General features: G+C 47.0%; 2 protein-coding genes and 1 long non-coding RNA gene across 3 annotated transcripts in view; 2 read left to right on the forward strand and 1 right to left on the reverse strand.

Moving 5' to 3' along the window:
• CABP5 (calcium binding protein 5) overlaps positions 1–8,585 on the forward strand; it is a 17,743-nt gene extending 9,158 nt beyond the window's left edge. Inside the window, exons 3-4 of the mRNA XM_011946550.1 lie at positions 3,715–3,862; positions 8,125–8,585. Of these exons, the coding sequence (XP_011801940.1) occupies positions 3,715–3,862; positions 8,125–8,150 (174 nt within the window). The 3' untranslated portion in view covers positions 8,151–8,585. The remainder of the gene's footprint in view (positions 1–3,714; positions 3,863–8,124) is intronic.
• Positions 8,586–8,777: 192 nt separating this feature from the next.
• Positions 8,778–9,647, forward strand: LOC105514816. Its single transcript, XR_001002229.1, has 2 exons — positions 8,778–9,296; positions 9,612–9,647. It is a non-coding gene; the product is annotated as an uncharacterized LOC105514816 (long non-coding RNA).
• Positions 9,648–14,477: 4,830 nt separating this feature from the next.
• The window catches only part of ELSPBP1 (epididymal sperm binding protein 1), a 32,502-nt gene continuing 31,460 nt past the window's right edge, over positions 14,478–15,519 (reverse strand). Inside the window, exon 4 of the mRNA XM_011946551.1 lies at positions 14,478–14,671. The gene's annotated coding sequence lies outside the window, so the exon portion shown is untranslated. The remainder of the gene's footprint in view (positions 14,672–15,519) is intronic.

Raw genomic sequence — 15,519 nt, forward strand, 5'->3', positions numbered from 1 at the left:
AGGCGTGGGGGTGGATGCCTGTCATCCCAGTTACTTGGGAGGCTGAGGCAGGAGAATTGCTTGAACCTGGGAGGCAGAGGTTGCAGTGAGCCGAGATCACACCATTGCACCCCAGTCTGGGTGATAAAGGTGAAACTCCATCTCAAAACAAAAAGAAAAAGTTGTCTGGATTAAGAAGTGCTGTAAGTGTAAAGTAAACACTGGATTAAGACTTAGTATGCTTAATATAATTAGTGTAATATACTAGTATACTTAAGTAAACTTCTATGCTAAGTATCATAATGAAGCATGCGAAGCACCTACTAAGAACTTAGAACTTACTGCCTTATGAAATCCAGTGTGCATAAAAAGAATGCTACCTACAGAGGTACTTAATAATTTTAAGCGGATTACATGATAAAATGATAACACTTTCAATATATTGGGTTAAATAAAAGAGACCATTAAAAATCAGTTTCATTGTTCCTTTTAACTTTTTTTAAATGTGGCTACTAGAAAATTTTAAGGCCAGGCGTGGTGGCTCACACCTGTAATCCCAGCCCTTTGGGAGGCCGAGGCAGGTAGATCATCTGAGGTCAGGAGTTTGAGACCAGCCTGACCAACATGGAGAAACCCCGTCTGTACTACAATTACAAAATTAGTGGGGTATGGTGGTGCCCATCTGTAGTCCCAAGTACTCCAGAGGCTGAGGCAGGAGAATTGCTTGAACCCGGGAGGCAGAGGTTGCAGTGAGCTGAGATCATGCCACTCTATGCAGCCACATAGAGATCATAGCAGATCTCTAGAACCTATCTTGCACTCCAGCCTGGGCAACAGGAATGAAACTCCATCCAAAAAAAAAAAAAGCTGAATAGTGTTCCATTGTGTGGTTATGCCACATTTTCTTTATCCACTCTTCTGTTTTGATGGACACAGGTTGCTTCCATACCTTGGCTATTGTGAATAGTGCTGCCATGAGCAGGGGAGTGCAAACATCCCTTTGACATACTGATTGCAATTCCTTTAGGTACATACCCAAAAGTGGTATTGCTGGGTCATATGGCAGCTCTAGGTTTAATTTCCTAAGGAACCCCCATACTACTTGCCATAATAGCTGTGCTAATTTCCATACCCAGCAAAAGTGTACCAGGGTTCCCTTTTATCCACATCCTCACCAACACTTGTTATTATTCATCTTTTTGACAATAGCCATCCTAACAGGTGTGAGGTGATAACTCATTGTGGTTTTAATTTAAATTTCCCAAATGATTAGTGATGCTGAGCATTTTTTACATGAACCTGTTTGCCATTTGTTTGTCTTCTTTAGAGAGATAGCTGTTCACGTCTTTTGCCCGTTTGCCTTCTTTAGAGAGATGGATGTTCATGTCTTTTGCCCATAGTTATTAGGTTGATGCAAAAGTAATTGTGGTTTTGCCATTAAAAGCAATATGTGTCATTATGCAGTATTACTAGTTACAGGCACAATTTCACACAGCAGATCTTCAGAACCTATCTTGTATAACTGAAACTTTATAGCCGTGGTACGGTATCTCCCCAATTCCCTGTCCTCCCAACCCCCAGCAACTATCCTTCTACTCTCTGCTTCTATGAGTTTGGTTATTTTAAGTACCTCATATGTAAGTGGAATCATACAGTATTTCTCCTTCTGTGTGGTATATATTTAAATGCAATATTCAGCCTTACAAAAGAGAGAAATCCTGCCCCATGCAACAGCACAGATGAACCTGGAGGACAGTGTGCTGTGTGAAATAAGCCAGGCACAGGAGACAAGTATTTCTCGCTTGCTGCTCCATGCTCAGTCCCAAGAACAGTGCCTTCCCCATGGGCACTATTGACACATATTATTTTTTAGCAATATTGATACATATGTGTTGAATTAATGAACTGCCTCCAAAGCTCTGCCCTGCACACCCTTAACCAGTCTGCCAGAAAGTCTAGTATGTTCAATTTCTAAAACATCGGGGAGCCAGCTCTGCTTCTCGAGCTCTGCTGGTGCTAACTGGCTCAAGCCACAGTCATCTCCTACCGGGATGATCATGGCGACCCTCTAATTGGTTTCCGGGCTCCCATCGTGATCCTACCGTCTGGTCTGTTCTCTACACAAAAGGGTTTCATGCTCACATTCTTTTAAAATATATATCAGATCTGGTCACTCCCCTGCTTAAAATTCTCCAGTGGCTTCTTGTGTTACTCAGAACCAAATCCTGACAACGTCCCATGACACACAAGCCCCTATGTACTTGGGCCCTGCCTTCTGCAACACTGAGACCTTGTCTATTTCATGCTCATCTCTCCCCAGCTCATGCCTCCCTAAACACTGCCTGCTTCTCCCTCTTCCTCAAGTACACCTTCCTGTCTTATAGCACTTGTAAACCTGCAGCTTCCTCAGCCTATAGCAGCGTCGTCCAAAAGAAATACAACGCGAGTCGCATAGGTCATTTAAAATTTTCTTTCTCTTTATTTATTTTATTTATTTACTTATTTTTTGAGACGGAATTTCGTTCTTGTTGCCCAGGCTGGAGTTCAATGGCACGATCTCAGCTTACCGCAACCTCCAACTCCTGAGTTCAAGCGATTCTCCTGCCTGAGCCTCGTGAGTAGCTGGGACTACAGGCATGCACTACCAGGCCCAGCTAATTTTGTATTTTTAGTAAAGACAGGGTTTCTCCATGTTGGTCAGGCTGGTCTCGAACTCCTGACCTCAGGTGATCTACCCTCCTCGGCCTCCCAAAGTGCTGGGATTACAGGCATGAACCACTGCGCCCAGCATATCCAGCTTTTAAAAAGAAGGAAACTCTATCATTTGCAACAACATGAATAAACGTGAAGCACATTATGCTAAGCAATATAAGCCAGGCACAAAAGGACAAATACCACATGATTTTACATGCAGAATCTTAAAAAATTGAACTCATGCAAATAAAAAGAAAGGTGGTGAGCAGAGACTGGAGAGCCAGGGAAAAAGAATGGACAGTTACTTGTCGAAGGATACAAAGTTTTGGTTAGACAGGAGGAATAACTTTTGAGATCTATTGCACAGCAGGATAACTGTAGTAAATAATATATATTTCAAAAATCACTTTGAAAGTAAGTTTCAGATGTATTGCTGGACACCTTGGCTCATGATTATAAGCCTAGCACTTTGGCAGGATGAGGTGGAAGGGTTGCTTAAGGCCAAGATTTTAAGACCAACCTGGCCAAAATAGTGAGACCCCGTCTCATTAAAAAAAAAAAAAAAGTTTTGGCCGGGCGCAGTGGCTCATGTCTGTAATCCCAGCATTTTGGGAGGCTGAGGCGGTGGATCACGAGGTCAGGAGATTAAGACCATCCTGGCCAGCATGGTGAAACCCTGTCTCTACTAAAAATACAAAAATCAGCCAGGCGTGGTGGCGTACGCCTGTATTCCCAGCTACTCAGGAGGCTGAGCGATGAGAATCGCTTGAACCAAGAGGTGAAAGCTGCAGTGAGCTGAGATTGTACCACTGCACTCCAGCCTGGGTGACAGAGTGAGACTGTCTCAAACAAAACAAAACAAAACAAAACAAAACAAACAGAACAAAACAAAACAAAACTGTCCTTTGGAGCTGACATTTTAGTGGCTCACATTCCCAAAGCTCTTAGCTCAGTGTCTCATGCACAGTAAGTGACGGGTAAACCATCATCTCGTGGCTGGCATCGTCATTGCTGATATCATCTACCTCTGCTTCTATTCAGTTTGACACGAACGGAGATGGGGAGATCACCCTGGCGGAGCTGCAGCAGGCCATGCAGAGACTCCTGGGGGAGAGGCTCACTCCCCGGGAGATATCTGACGTTGTCCGGGAGGCTGATGTTAATGGAGACGGCACCGTTGACTTTGAAGGTGACATTGACCGGCCGTGGCGGGGAGCGGGGGTAGCCACTGTGGGAATCCACTTCCAACTCACTGTCAGATTTTCCAAGTTGGCCACTCCTCACTCCTCTCCAAGTTGGAGAATGGAAGTGGGTGGCAGGTTTTGGAAGCATTGGTTCTGTCCCTTTCCTCCCAGGCCATTCATTTCAAAGAGCTGGGTGTCCCTCACTTCGGGTGGCTCCGAGGAACACCTCAGCCAAGGCCCTTTCCTTCCCATGCTCAGGACCCCCTTCTGCCTTGCCCATTCCAGTTTGCAGGGCACCTTTTATCCTAGGAAGAACTTGTCCCATCGGAAAGAGACTGGACTGGCTAGCAGCTGGAGCTCTGGGGTCAGATTCAGGGGCTTCAAATTCAGGATCATCGCTGACTCAGCATATAGCCTTATGCTACTCACTTTTTCTCTTTAGGGTCAGTTTTCCCATCTGTAAAATGGGGTGAATGATGACACCTTTTGCAGAAAACTAAAAGAAATCATGCACAAAGTACCACTGTATTATTATTATTATTACTATTATTAGAGTCTTGCTCTGTCGCCCAGGCTGGAGTGCAGTGGCAGAATCTCAGCTCACTGCAAGCTCCGCCTCCCAGGTTCACTCCATTCTCCTGCCTCAGCCTCCCGAGTAGCTGGGACTATAGGTGCCCGCCACCATGCCTCACTAATTTTTTGTATTTTTAGTAGAGATGGGGTTTCACCATGGCCAGGCTAGTCTTAATCTCCTGACCTCAGGAATGCCTGCCTCGGCCTCCCAAAGTGCTGGGATTACAGGTGTGAGCCACCGCGCCCGGCCCCACTGTATTTTTAAATTAGCCTTCCCTGTCTTTGCTCAAGTTGTCCTTCTGTCTGGAGCATCCTTTCCCCTCTCCACTGGCTAACTCCTAGTTACATTCCTGGAAGGTGCCTCCCACCTCTCTTAGTAGGCTCAGTGTCCCTCTTCTGGCTCCCCGATAACACCCCATGCTTGCTTCTGCAGTAGTACGGATTCTTGGCATCCCCATAGTTTATTGCCTATTTCCTTCTGAGACCGTGGACTAAATCCTTCATCATCACTATATCCCCAAATCCTAGCAGAGTCCAGCATGAGTACACTGGATCACTGAATAAGTGAAAAGGGTGGGGGTTCTACATGGATGAGAGGTGGGGTTCTTTTTTATGTGAGGCATAGAAAGAACACGTCAGCCAGGCATGGTGGCTCACGCCTGTAATCCCAGCATTTTGGGAGGCTGAGGCAAGTGGATCACCTGAGGTTAGTAGTTCGAGACCAGCCTGGCCAACATGACGAAACCCTGTCTCTACTACAAATACAAAAAAAAATTAGCCGGATGTGGTGGCAGGTGCCTGTAATCCGAGCTACTCGGGAGGCTGAGGCAGGAGAATTGCTAGAATGCTGGGGACGGAGGTTGCAGTGAGCCAAGATCATGCCATTGCACTCCAGAGCAAGACTCCGTCAAAAAAAAAAAAAAAAAAAAAGGGCATGTCAAGTTCTAATTGTGACATTCTTTGGTTCAAAGATCTCAGCACCTATCTGCTGCCTATGGACAAAAGTCCAAAATTCTGGCCAGGCTCAATGGTTCACACCTGTAATCTCAGCACTTTGGGAGGCCGAGGTGGGTGGATCACCTGAGGTAAGGAGTTCGAGACCAACTGGGCCAACATGGTGAAACCCCATCTCTACTAAAAATACACAAACTAACTAGGAGTGACAGTGCACGCCTGTAGTCCCAGACTATTCGGGGGTCTGAGGCAGGAGAATTGCTTGAGTCCAGGAGGTGGAGGTTGCAGTAAGCTGAGGTCGCACCACTGCACTCCAGCCTGGGTGACAGAGTGAGACTCCATCTCAAAAAAAAAAAAAAAAAAAAAAAAGGGCAGGCGCATGGCTCACGCCTATAATCCTAACACTTTGGGAGGCTGAGGCGGGTGGATTGCCTGAGCTCAGGAGTTCGAGACCAGACTGGGCAACATGGTGAAACCGTGTCTCTACTAAAATACAAAAAATTAGCTGGGCGTGGCGGCATGCACCTATAGTCCCAGCTACTCGGGAGACTGAGGCAGGAGAATTGATTGAACTTGGGATGTGGAAGTTGCAGTGAAATCGCCCCATTGCACTCCAGCCTGGATGACAGAATGAGACTCTGTCTCCAGAAAACAAAAAATGTCGTCCGGGCGCAGTGGCTCACGCCTGTAATCCCAGCACTTTGGGAGGCCGAGGCAGGCGGATCACAAGGTCAGGAGATCGAGACCATCCTGGCTAACTCGGTGAAACCCCATCTCTACTAAAAATACAAAAAATTAGCCGGGTGTGGTGGTGGGCGCCTGTAGTCCCAGCTACTCAGGAGGCTGAGGCAGGAGAATGGCGTGAACCCTGGAGGCGGAGCTTGCAGTGAGCCAAGATTGCGCCATTGCACTCCAGCCTGGGCAACACAGTGAGACTCTGTCTCAAAAAAAAAAAAAAAAAAAAGTCCAAAATTCTTTGTCTGATATCCAAGTCTATCCATCATCTGGCCTCGCCCACCCACCGAGCCTGTATCCTCTGTAGCCACTCTCTGAACTTTTAAGTTCTAGCACAGACTTGGTACCCGCTTTATGTTCTCCAACTTCCGTTCCTTGGCACCGGATGTTCTGTCCACTTACCACATCTTTCAGTCTCATCCATCCTTCGGGAACTCACATCAAGGTAACCTTTGTCAGGAAGCTTCTCTCCATCCTTCCCTCGTGTCTTCCTCCCAGCTGTGAAGTCTTACAGAAGCTTTTCTGTTCCTCTCTGTGGAAATTATCACAGCCGACCTTGCTGTGTTGAGTTGTATTCGCTTCCAAGGCCTCCTTCCTAGATAGAGAGCAGGGAGGGCCATTCTCTGAACCATATGTGATCTATGTCCCAGTATGGAAGCATAGCAGAGGTTGGTTGGACACCTGCTGGATCTAGCCAGGATTAAGTGTGCAGTGGACATCAAGGGACATCTGGAGAAGGTAGGGTGGGGGTGGGAGACGATCCTCAGGCCAACCAAAGGCAAGGGAAGGTCAGGGCGACCTCAAGACCCGGGTGAGCAGCAAGGTCATCTTGAACCACAGCAAAGTCAGGTGCAACCTGCGTTCCTTCCAGAGTTCACCACTTGCTGTCCACGTGACCTCAGGCATGTTGGTGACCCTCGCTGGCCTCACTTTTCTTATCTGTAAAATGGCACTTATCCCTCCAGGATGGTTGAGAAGATGAAATCAGATACTGACAATCACGAGTTTTTTGGTCATGAGTTTGTTTTTGTTTTTGAGATGGAGTCTTGCTCTGTCGCCCAGGCTGGGGTACAGTGGCACGATCTCGGCTCACGGCAACCTCCACCTCCTGGGTTCAAACAATTCTTCTGCCTCAAGCCTCTGGAGTAGCTGGGATTACAGGTGCCTGCCACCATGCCCTGCTAATTTTGTATTTTTAGTAGAGATGGGGATTCACCATGTTGGCCAGGCTGGTCTCGAACCCTTGACCTCAAGTGATCCGCCCACCCTGACATCCCAAAGTGCTGGGATTACAGGCGTGAGCCACCGTGCCCGGCCAACAATAGCTGTTTATGGGAAACTTAATCTTTTTTGTGAGCTTTATGCCATTAACAGTCTTAAAAGCCATATAAGGAAATAGCAATACTAGGATTCCCATTTTTTAAATGTAATGTTTTATTTACATGCAAAGATTATTTTCATAACAGAAATGAAGAAACTGCAACATATTGAGATTATTCAGACGTATGAGCATAATAATAACCACAGTAGTTTACATGGGGTGGCTGAGATGACAGGCACGGTTCTGAGCAAATTTTATTTACCTATTTTAATTTTTAAATTTTTTTGTAGAGTTAGGGGTCTCACTATGTTGCCCAGGCTGGTCTCGAACTCCTGGGCTCAAGCGATCTGCCCACCTCGGCCTCCCAAAGTTCTGGGATTACAGGTGTGAGCCACCAAGCCCAGCCTCTAAGCCAATTTTATCTCAACCTCATGAGGTAAATCTATTAAACATGGCGACTTGACGGATGAGAAACTGAGGCACAGGGTTAAGTAAGTTGCCAAAGAGATCTGAATCCCATTTCATAGGTGGAGAAATGGAAGCATAGTGGGATTAAGTAATTAAACCCAGGGATCACCAGCTGTGCCTGCCACATAGGAAAGGCTCAAAAAAATAATATTGGGGGCTTTTACAACGAGATGCCTTACTGGGTTTTTTTTGTTTTGTTTTGTTTTTGCTTTGCAGAGTTTGTGAAGATGATGTCTCGCTGAGGAGGTCCTGGAAGCCCCTGGCCCTCTCCACCTGGTCAACATGGATCAAGTGCTTGTGGAGAACCAAAGCCCCAAAGCCCCAGATCCCCTTAAAGCAGAGAGGGAAGGCAGGTGGGAGAGAGGGGTTGGCATGCAGCGCCATGCATGAGGTGAGACCGAGAGCGGTAGTTTTGCCAGGATGGGGGTGTCTGCAGAACTAGATTAAGAAGGAGGACTCTGTGGATGGAAATAGATCCATATTTATGGATGGGAGGGTCCAGGATGGGAGGGTCCAGTTGCCACCCCCAAACATTCCAATGATTCGTGACGTCTTTTCACTTCACGTAGTCCTAAATCCCTGTGACCTGCCAGAGTCTCTTCCCCAGCTTCCCCTTGGGTGAAAATAGTCTCTTCTCCTGTTGGATATCAAAAGGTTCAGCGCGTAGACTCTACTCTTCCCCTGCCTGCGTCAACTGTTGCAAATCCCTTTTCTCTCTCCCGGTAAGAGAGAGACAAATTGTACATTATTCAGGTGATGGTTACATGAACAGCCCAGACTTCACCACTACACAATACACCCGTGTAACAAAACCGCACTTGTACTCCCTAAATCTATAGAAATACAAAATAAAATAAAAAGGATGCGAGTCAATCACAGAGCTGGAAACAGAGTTGTTGTTGGGGCTGGGCTTGGAAATGGCTCATGCAAGTGGCATTCAAAGTCGACTCCCTCCTTCTCCTGATTTCCTGGAAGCACTGTCTCTCTCTCTCTCTCTCTCTCTCTCTCTCTCCCTCTCTCTCCCCCCTGACTCCCACATCCTTTCCCTTGTGTAAGATACTCAGGGGACAGAATTAAACCACAAATCTGGATTATCAAGGTTTAGAGCAAGCTGATCCCTGGGGAATTAATCCCCGGAAAAAAATGCCATCGTGCAAAGAGAGCGATGACAGGATCCCCCACAACCCCAGTTCAGCCAGGTTGTTGCAAAGTCTTTCCTAGAAGCCCCCTGCCTTCACGCTGGTCTGTCCTGAGCCACCCAGAGACTGTCTCTGTTAGATGGGAAGTCTGTTCCATCCCTCACGTCCTGACATCAATCTGTGCTATGAAACAAAAAAGAGAGATTCCTCCTAATCTCGGCCCAAAGCAAGACACTCCAGCAATGCAAAGTGAAAATAAAAGTCAAAATAAGCCGGGCACGGTGGCTCACGCCTGTAATCCCAGCACTTTGGGAGGCCGAGGCGGGCAGATCACGAGGTCAGGAGATCAAGACCATCCTGGCTAACACGATGAAACCCCGTCTCTACTAAAAATACAAAAAATTAGCCAGGCGTGGTGGCGGGTGCCTGTAGTCCCAGCTTCTCAGGAGGCTGAGGCAGGAGAGTGGCGTAAACCCAGGAGGCGGAGCTTTCAGTGAGCCAAGATCGCGCCACTGCACTCCAGCCTAGACAACACAGCAAAACTCCGTCTCAAAATAAATAAAGAAATAAAATAAAAGTCAAAGTAAAGAATTAACTTCATGCCTTCCTCCAACTTTTTCTTGCTTTGAAGTCTATGAATTAGATGTTTAAAATGAGTTATCTGGTTCAATAGCTTTGTTTTATTTTATTTATGTATTTATTTATTTTTGAGACAGAGTCTCACTCTGTCACCCAGACTGGAGTGCAGTGGTGCGAATTTGGCTCACTGCAACCTCCGCCTTCTGAGTTCAAGCGATTCTCATGCCTCAGCCTCCGGAGTAGCTGGGATTACAGGCGTGTGCCACCACGCCTGGCTAATTTTTTTTTTCCAGTAAAGATTGGATTTCGCCATATTGGCCAGGCTGTCTTGAACTGACTTCAGGTGATCCGCCTGTCTCAGCCTCCCAAAGTGCTAGGATTACAGACCTGAGCCACTGCACCCACCCTATTTATGTATTTATTTTTGAGACAGGGTCTCACTCTGTTGCCCAGGCTAGAGTGCAGTGGTGTGATCTTGGCTCACTGCAACCTCTACCTCCCAGGCTCAAGCCATCCACCCACCTCAGCCTCACCCTCCTCAGCTGGGACCATAGGTGCATGCCCCCACGCCTGGCTAATTTTTTTTTTTTTTTTTTTGGTAAAGACAGGATTTCGCCATGTTGCCCAGGCTGGTTGCAAACTCCTGGGCTCAAGCTATCCACCCACTTCAGCTCCCCGAAAGTGCTCAGATTACAGATGTGAGCCACCGCACCCAGCCAATAGCTTTGTTTTATAAAATAAAAAAATAAGAAAAAGTGGAGCCCTTGGGGAAGCCGAGGAGGGAAGGTCACTTGAGGCCAGGAGTTCACCACCAGCCTGGCAACACTGAGAGACCCTGTCTCTCGAAAGAAAGAAACAGAGAGACAGAGGGAGGGAGGAAGGGAGGGAGGAAGGGAGGAAGGGAGGGAGGAAGGGAGGGAGGGAGGGAGGAAGGAAGGAAGGAGAAAGAAAGAGAGAAAGAGAGAGAGAGAAAGAAAGAAAGAGAAATAAAGAAAAGAAAAGAAAAAAGAAAAGAAAAGAAAAGAAATTAATTTAGCTAGGGCATGGCGGTGTGTGCCTGTGGTCCCAGCTACTCAAGAGACTGAGACAGGAAGATCGCTTGAGCTCAGAAGTCAAGATTACAGTGAACCAAGATGGCGCCCTGCACTCAGCCTGGGTAACAGAGTGAGACCCTGTCTTCAAAAAGAAAAAGTGGAAGCAGAATAATGTTATTTCCTAACTTCAACCTCTTTCCTCGGCTCCATCCCATTCCATCTATACATTCATGCATCCGTGCCTTCATTTCTTCAGTCACCCATTCAAAAAAGATTTTCTAAGTACCTGGTCTATATGCCTGGCATTGTTTCAGATAATGGAAGTAGAGCAAGGACAAGGTATTTGACCTCAACAAGCTTGTATTTTAGAACCATGCAATGCAATAGAATCTTCTGCAAGGATGGAAGTATTCCAGACCTGCACTGTTTATTATGGTAGCCACGTGTGGCTACTGAGTATTAAATGTGTGAGCAAGGCTGAGAAATTAAATTTTATTTTATTTTTATTTTATCAAGTGAACACAGTTTTATTAATGAATACATAATTGTATTAGTCTGTTTTCATGCTGCTGATAAAGACATACCCGAGACTGGATAATTTATAAAGAAAAAAAGGCCAAGCATAGTGGCTCATGCCTGTAATCCTAGCACTTTCAGAGGCCAAGGTGGGTGGATCATCTCAGGTCAGCAGTTCGAGACCAATCTGATCAACATGGCAAAATCCCATCTCTACTAAAAATACAAAAATTAGCCGACTGTGGTGGTGCATGCCTGCAATCCCTGCTACTCAGGAGGCTGAGGCAGGAGAATCACTTGAACCCGAGGGGGTGGAGGTTGCAGTGAGCCGAGATCATGCCACTTCACTCCAGCCTGAGCGAAAGAAAAAAACTCCATCTCAAAAAAACAAAAAGAAAAAGAAAAAGATTTAATGGCCTCACAGTTCCATGTGGCTGGGGAGGCCTCATAATCATGGCAGAAGGTGAAAGGCACGTCTTACATGGCAGCAGGCAAGATAGAAGGAGAGCCAAGAGAAAAGGGTTTCCCCCTATAAAACCATCAGATCTTGTGAGACTTATTCACTACCACGAGAACAGTATGAAGGAAACCATCCCCATGATTCAATTATCTTCTGCCGGGTTTCTCCCACAACGTGGGAATTATGGGAGCTACAATTCAAGATGAGATTTGGGTGGGGACACAGCCAAACCACATCAATAGGTAACATGGGAATTATGGGAGCTACAATTCAAGAGGAGATTTGAGTGGGGACATCAATAGATAACATGGGAATTATGGGAGCTACAATTCAAGAGGAGATTTGAGTGGGGACACAGCCAAACCACATCAATAGATAACATGGGAATTATGGGAGCTACAATTCAAAATGAGATTTGAGTGGGGACACAGTCAAACCACATCAATAGGTAACATGGGAATTATGGGAGCTACCATTCAAGAGGAGATTTGGGTGGGGACACAGCCAAACCATATCAATAAGGAAGGCTATTAATTACTTAAGTTAAATGTAACTAGCTCCTTGTGGCTAGTGGCTACTGTATTGGACATCACAACTTCATGCTATAAGCCCAGGATTATCCTAGGTACTGGAATGTGCCCAGCAGTAAGGTCTTTTACTTTCTTGGAGGTTACATTCCAGTGCCAAGGGAGAAAAAAAATTAAATCCATTAGAAGAAGCTCGGATTGGGATGAATACTTTGAGGATAAAGTGGTATGGTTAGATGCAAAGATAATTTGGGGAAGGGGCTTAATTAGAGTGGTCAAAAAGGACATCTCTATTTTTTTCTTCAGACAAGGTCTTGCTCTGTCACCCAGGCTGGAGTGCAGTGGTGCAATCACAGCTCACTGCAGCCTCGAACTCCTGGACTCAAGCAATCCTCCTGCCTTGGTCTCCCAAGTAGCTGGAACTACAGGTGTGAAGCCACCACAACCAGCTAATTTTTATATTTTTTGTAGAGATGGAGCGTTGTTATGTTGCCCAGGCTGGTCTCAAACACCTGGCCTCAAGCGATCCTCCTGCCTCGGCCTCCTAAACTGCTGGAGTTACAGGTGTGAGTCATCACGCCTGGAGAGAATGGGCATCACTCAAAGGTGAGCTGTCTCAGGTTGGGTTCCCCAGGGCTCCACCTCTGTCTGAGAGCAGAGACAGCAAGCAGGAGGCTTATCAGAGCGTTTCCTTGGGATTAATTAAGAAAGGAAGGAACTGGGATTGGACAGAGGGAGAGGTTGAACCACGGTGCAGGCTGTACAACCTCAGTTGAACCCACAGGAGCTCTGGATGTAGCTCTTTTGAGTTATCTCACTTGGATAAGAATAGCCAAGCCTTTAAACCCAGCATCAGTCAGTTATTGGCTGTGGCCTGCCCTGGGAAGGGCATCGTTTGGGTGATGGAGGCCACTTTGAAGCTGAGACCATCTCTGATCTGGGCTGACCACCAAAGGCTGCTTGCAGACAGCACTCGCCGGAGCTGGGCAGCAAGTCCTTTATTAAAGGGGGATCTGGGAAGCTCACGTCCATCTCCATCACAGGGGCAGTTCCCCGGACAATGAGTAAAGGGAGGAGGAGACTTCAGGAAGACAAGGTGGAAGAGAATACCGGCACAAGGAAGACACAGAAGTAGGCAGAGGAGGAGGAGAAGAAGGAAGAGAAGGAGGAGGAGAAGAGGGAGGAGGAGAAGAAGAAGGAAGAGGAGAAGAGGGAGGAGGAGAGGGAGGAAAAGAGGGAGGAGGAGAGGGAGGAGGAGAAAAAGAAGAAGAGGGAGGAGGACAAGGGGGAGAAGAGGGAGGAGGAGAGGCAGGAGAAGAAGGAGGAGAAGAGGGAGGAGGAGAAGGAGGAGAAGAGGGAGGAGAAGTGGGAGGAGAAGAAGGAGAAGAGGCAGGAGGACAAGGGGGAGAAGAGGGAGGAGGAGAGAGAAGGAGATGAAGGAAGAGAAGAACAGGGAGGAGGACAAAGAGAAGAAGAGGAAGGAGGAGAGGGAGGAGGAAAAGAGGGAGGAGGACAGGGAGGAGAAGAAGGAGAAGAGAGAGGAGGAGAGGGAGGAGGAGAAGAAGGAGAAGAGGGAGGAGGAGAGGGAGGTGGAGAAACGAGGAGAGGTAGGAGGAGAAGAAAAAGAAGAGGGAGGAGGAGAAGGAAGAGAGGGAGGAGAAGAGGGAGGAGAGTAGTGAGGAGGAGGAGGAGAAAGGAAAATAAGAAAGAGGAGGAGATGGAGGAGAAGAGGGAGGAAGAGAAGAGGGAGGAGGAGGAGAAGAGGAAGGAGGAGAAGGAGGAGGAGAGAGAGTAGGAGAAGAGGGGGGAGGAGGATAAGAGAGACGAAGAGAGGGAAGAGGATAAGGAGGAGAAGGAGAGGGAGGAGGAGAAGGAGGAGGAGGAGAAGATGGAGGAGGAGGAGAGGGAAGAGGAAGGGAAAAGGAAATGGAGAAAGAGAAGAGTGAAAGGAAGAAGAAAGTACAAGAACAGCAATGTGAGTTTCCATCTGGGCTGAGAAGGAATCAGATTCTGTAATCAGTTCTTGATATCTGCCACGGGCACAGGGGAGGAATGATTGAGGCAGTCTTGCGGTGAATTTTCTACCCTCTGCTTACTTCCTAATTAATTTATTAATAATTTAGTAAGTACCTACAAACACCCCACCCAAATCTGATTTCCCCCAGAAGACAGAGCAGGCTGTAACAACTCCTAGAGGTCTCTGGCCTGAGAGTCTGACCTCTCCACATGGTGAGACTCGACAGCCTGGCCACCAACCATTCCTTCCCCACACATTCACCATTGCTCTCATCTTAGGAAGCAGAGAAGGCAGATCTCAGGGTTAAATCAAGTCTCCTTTATTGGTGGTTATGCCGCATTCTCTTTACGTTCTTCACAAAGGACCAGCTGATCGAACCAGGCAGAGGGTATTTCTAAAGGTGGTTATTTAAGCTTGAAAAAGCAATGAGAAAGATGAATCCATGTTCAGCCTCAATATGGCCGTCCTCCTCTGAAGAGGGTTCTCCTCTGCTTGAAAATAGAAGCAAAGATCTGAATGTAATGAATAAGTAGACATTGGCTCAAAGGGGAAGGTGAATTAAAAATGACTTTGTATTGGTTTTCCAGACTTAGTCGGAAGCTGGCGGAAGCAGCTGAGCTGAGAAGAATCAGACGTTCCCCCAACCTCTGCTGGGCTCATAGGAACAAGGTCAAGGAACAATTAGCCCCTGGACTTCACCTCTATGGTAAGGGGTAGGGGATCGGCAAAGAGCTAGTTCTGCTGTGATGGACAGAAGTCAGAGGCTGGACACTGTTCCTAGTCCTAGCCACAGACTGAAGTCCTCTGTGGGTGTTTTTTAATGTCTACCCTGTTAAGATGGTGCCCAGAGTTCCAAACCCCCTCCTTTCCCTCTCCTCTATTCCGGGAAGATGATTTTCATTGCCAAGACAAAATTCAGGAAGGGTCCACTAATTTAGTGTCATCCATAAGCCACGTGCATCGTAAGGACAGACATTGCTAGAACCACCAGGGTTTTCTACCCCAAAGGGAGGAGGGATGGTGTTCTGTCTACACATCTGATGAAAGGGCTTCTCTTTATTTTAGATTCCAGAAGTCACAGAGTAGTGAGGTCCGTTGATCCATGTGGGAGATTTAAAGCGCATTTCTCTAGGCTGGAGAACACTGACGCTGGCCTTGGTGGAGAGCCAGAAGGAAAAGACGAGAAGAAAAGGAGGGATAGGCCAGGCGCGGTGATCCACGCCTGTAATCCCAGCACTTTGGGTGGCCGAGTGGATCGCCTGAGGTCTGGAGTTCGAGACCAGCCTAGCCAACATGGTGAAACTCCATCTCTACTAAAAAAAAAACAAAAAAACAAAAA

This window comes from Colobus angolensis, unplaced genomic scaffold (assembly GCF_000951035.1).
Source record: "Colobus angolensis palliatus isolate OR3802 unplaced genomic scaffold, Cang.pa_1.0 Scaffold25, whole genome shotgun sequence".
Lineage (NCBI taxonomy): Eukaryota > Metazoa > Chordata > Mammalia > Primates > Cercopithecidae > Colobus > Colobus angolensis.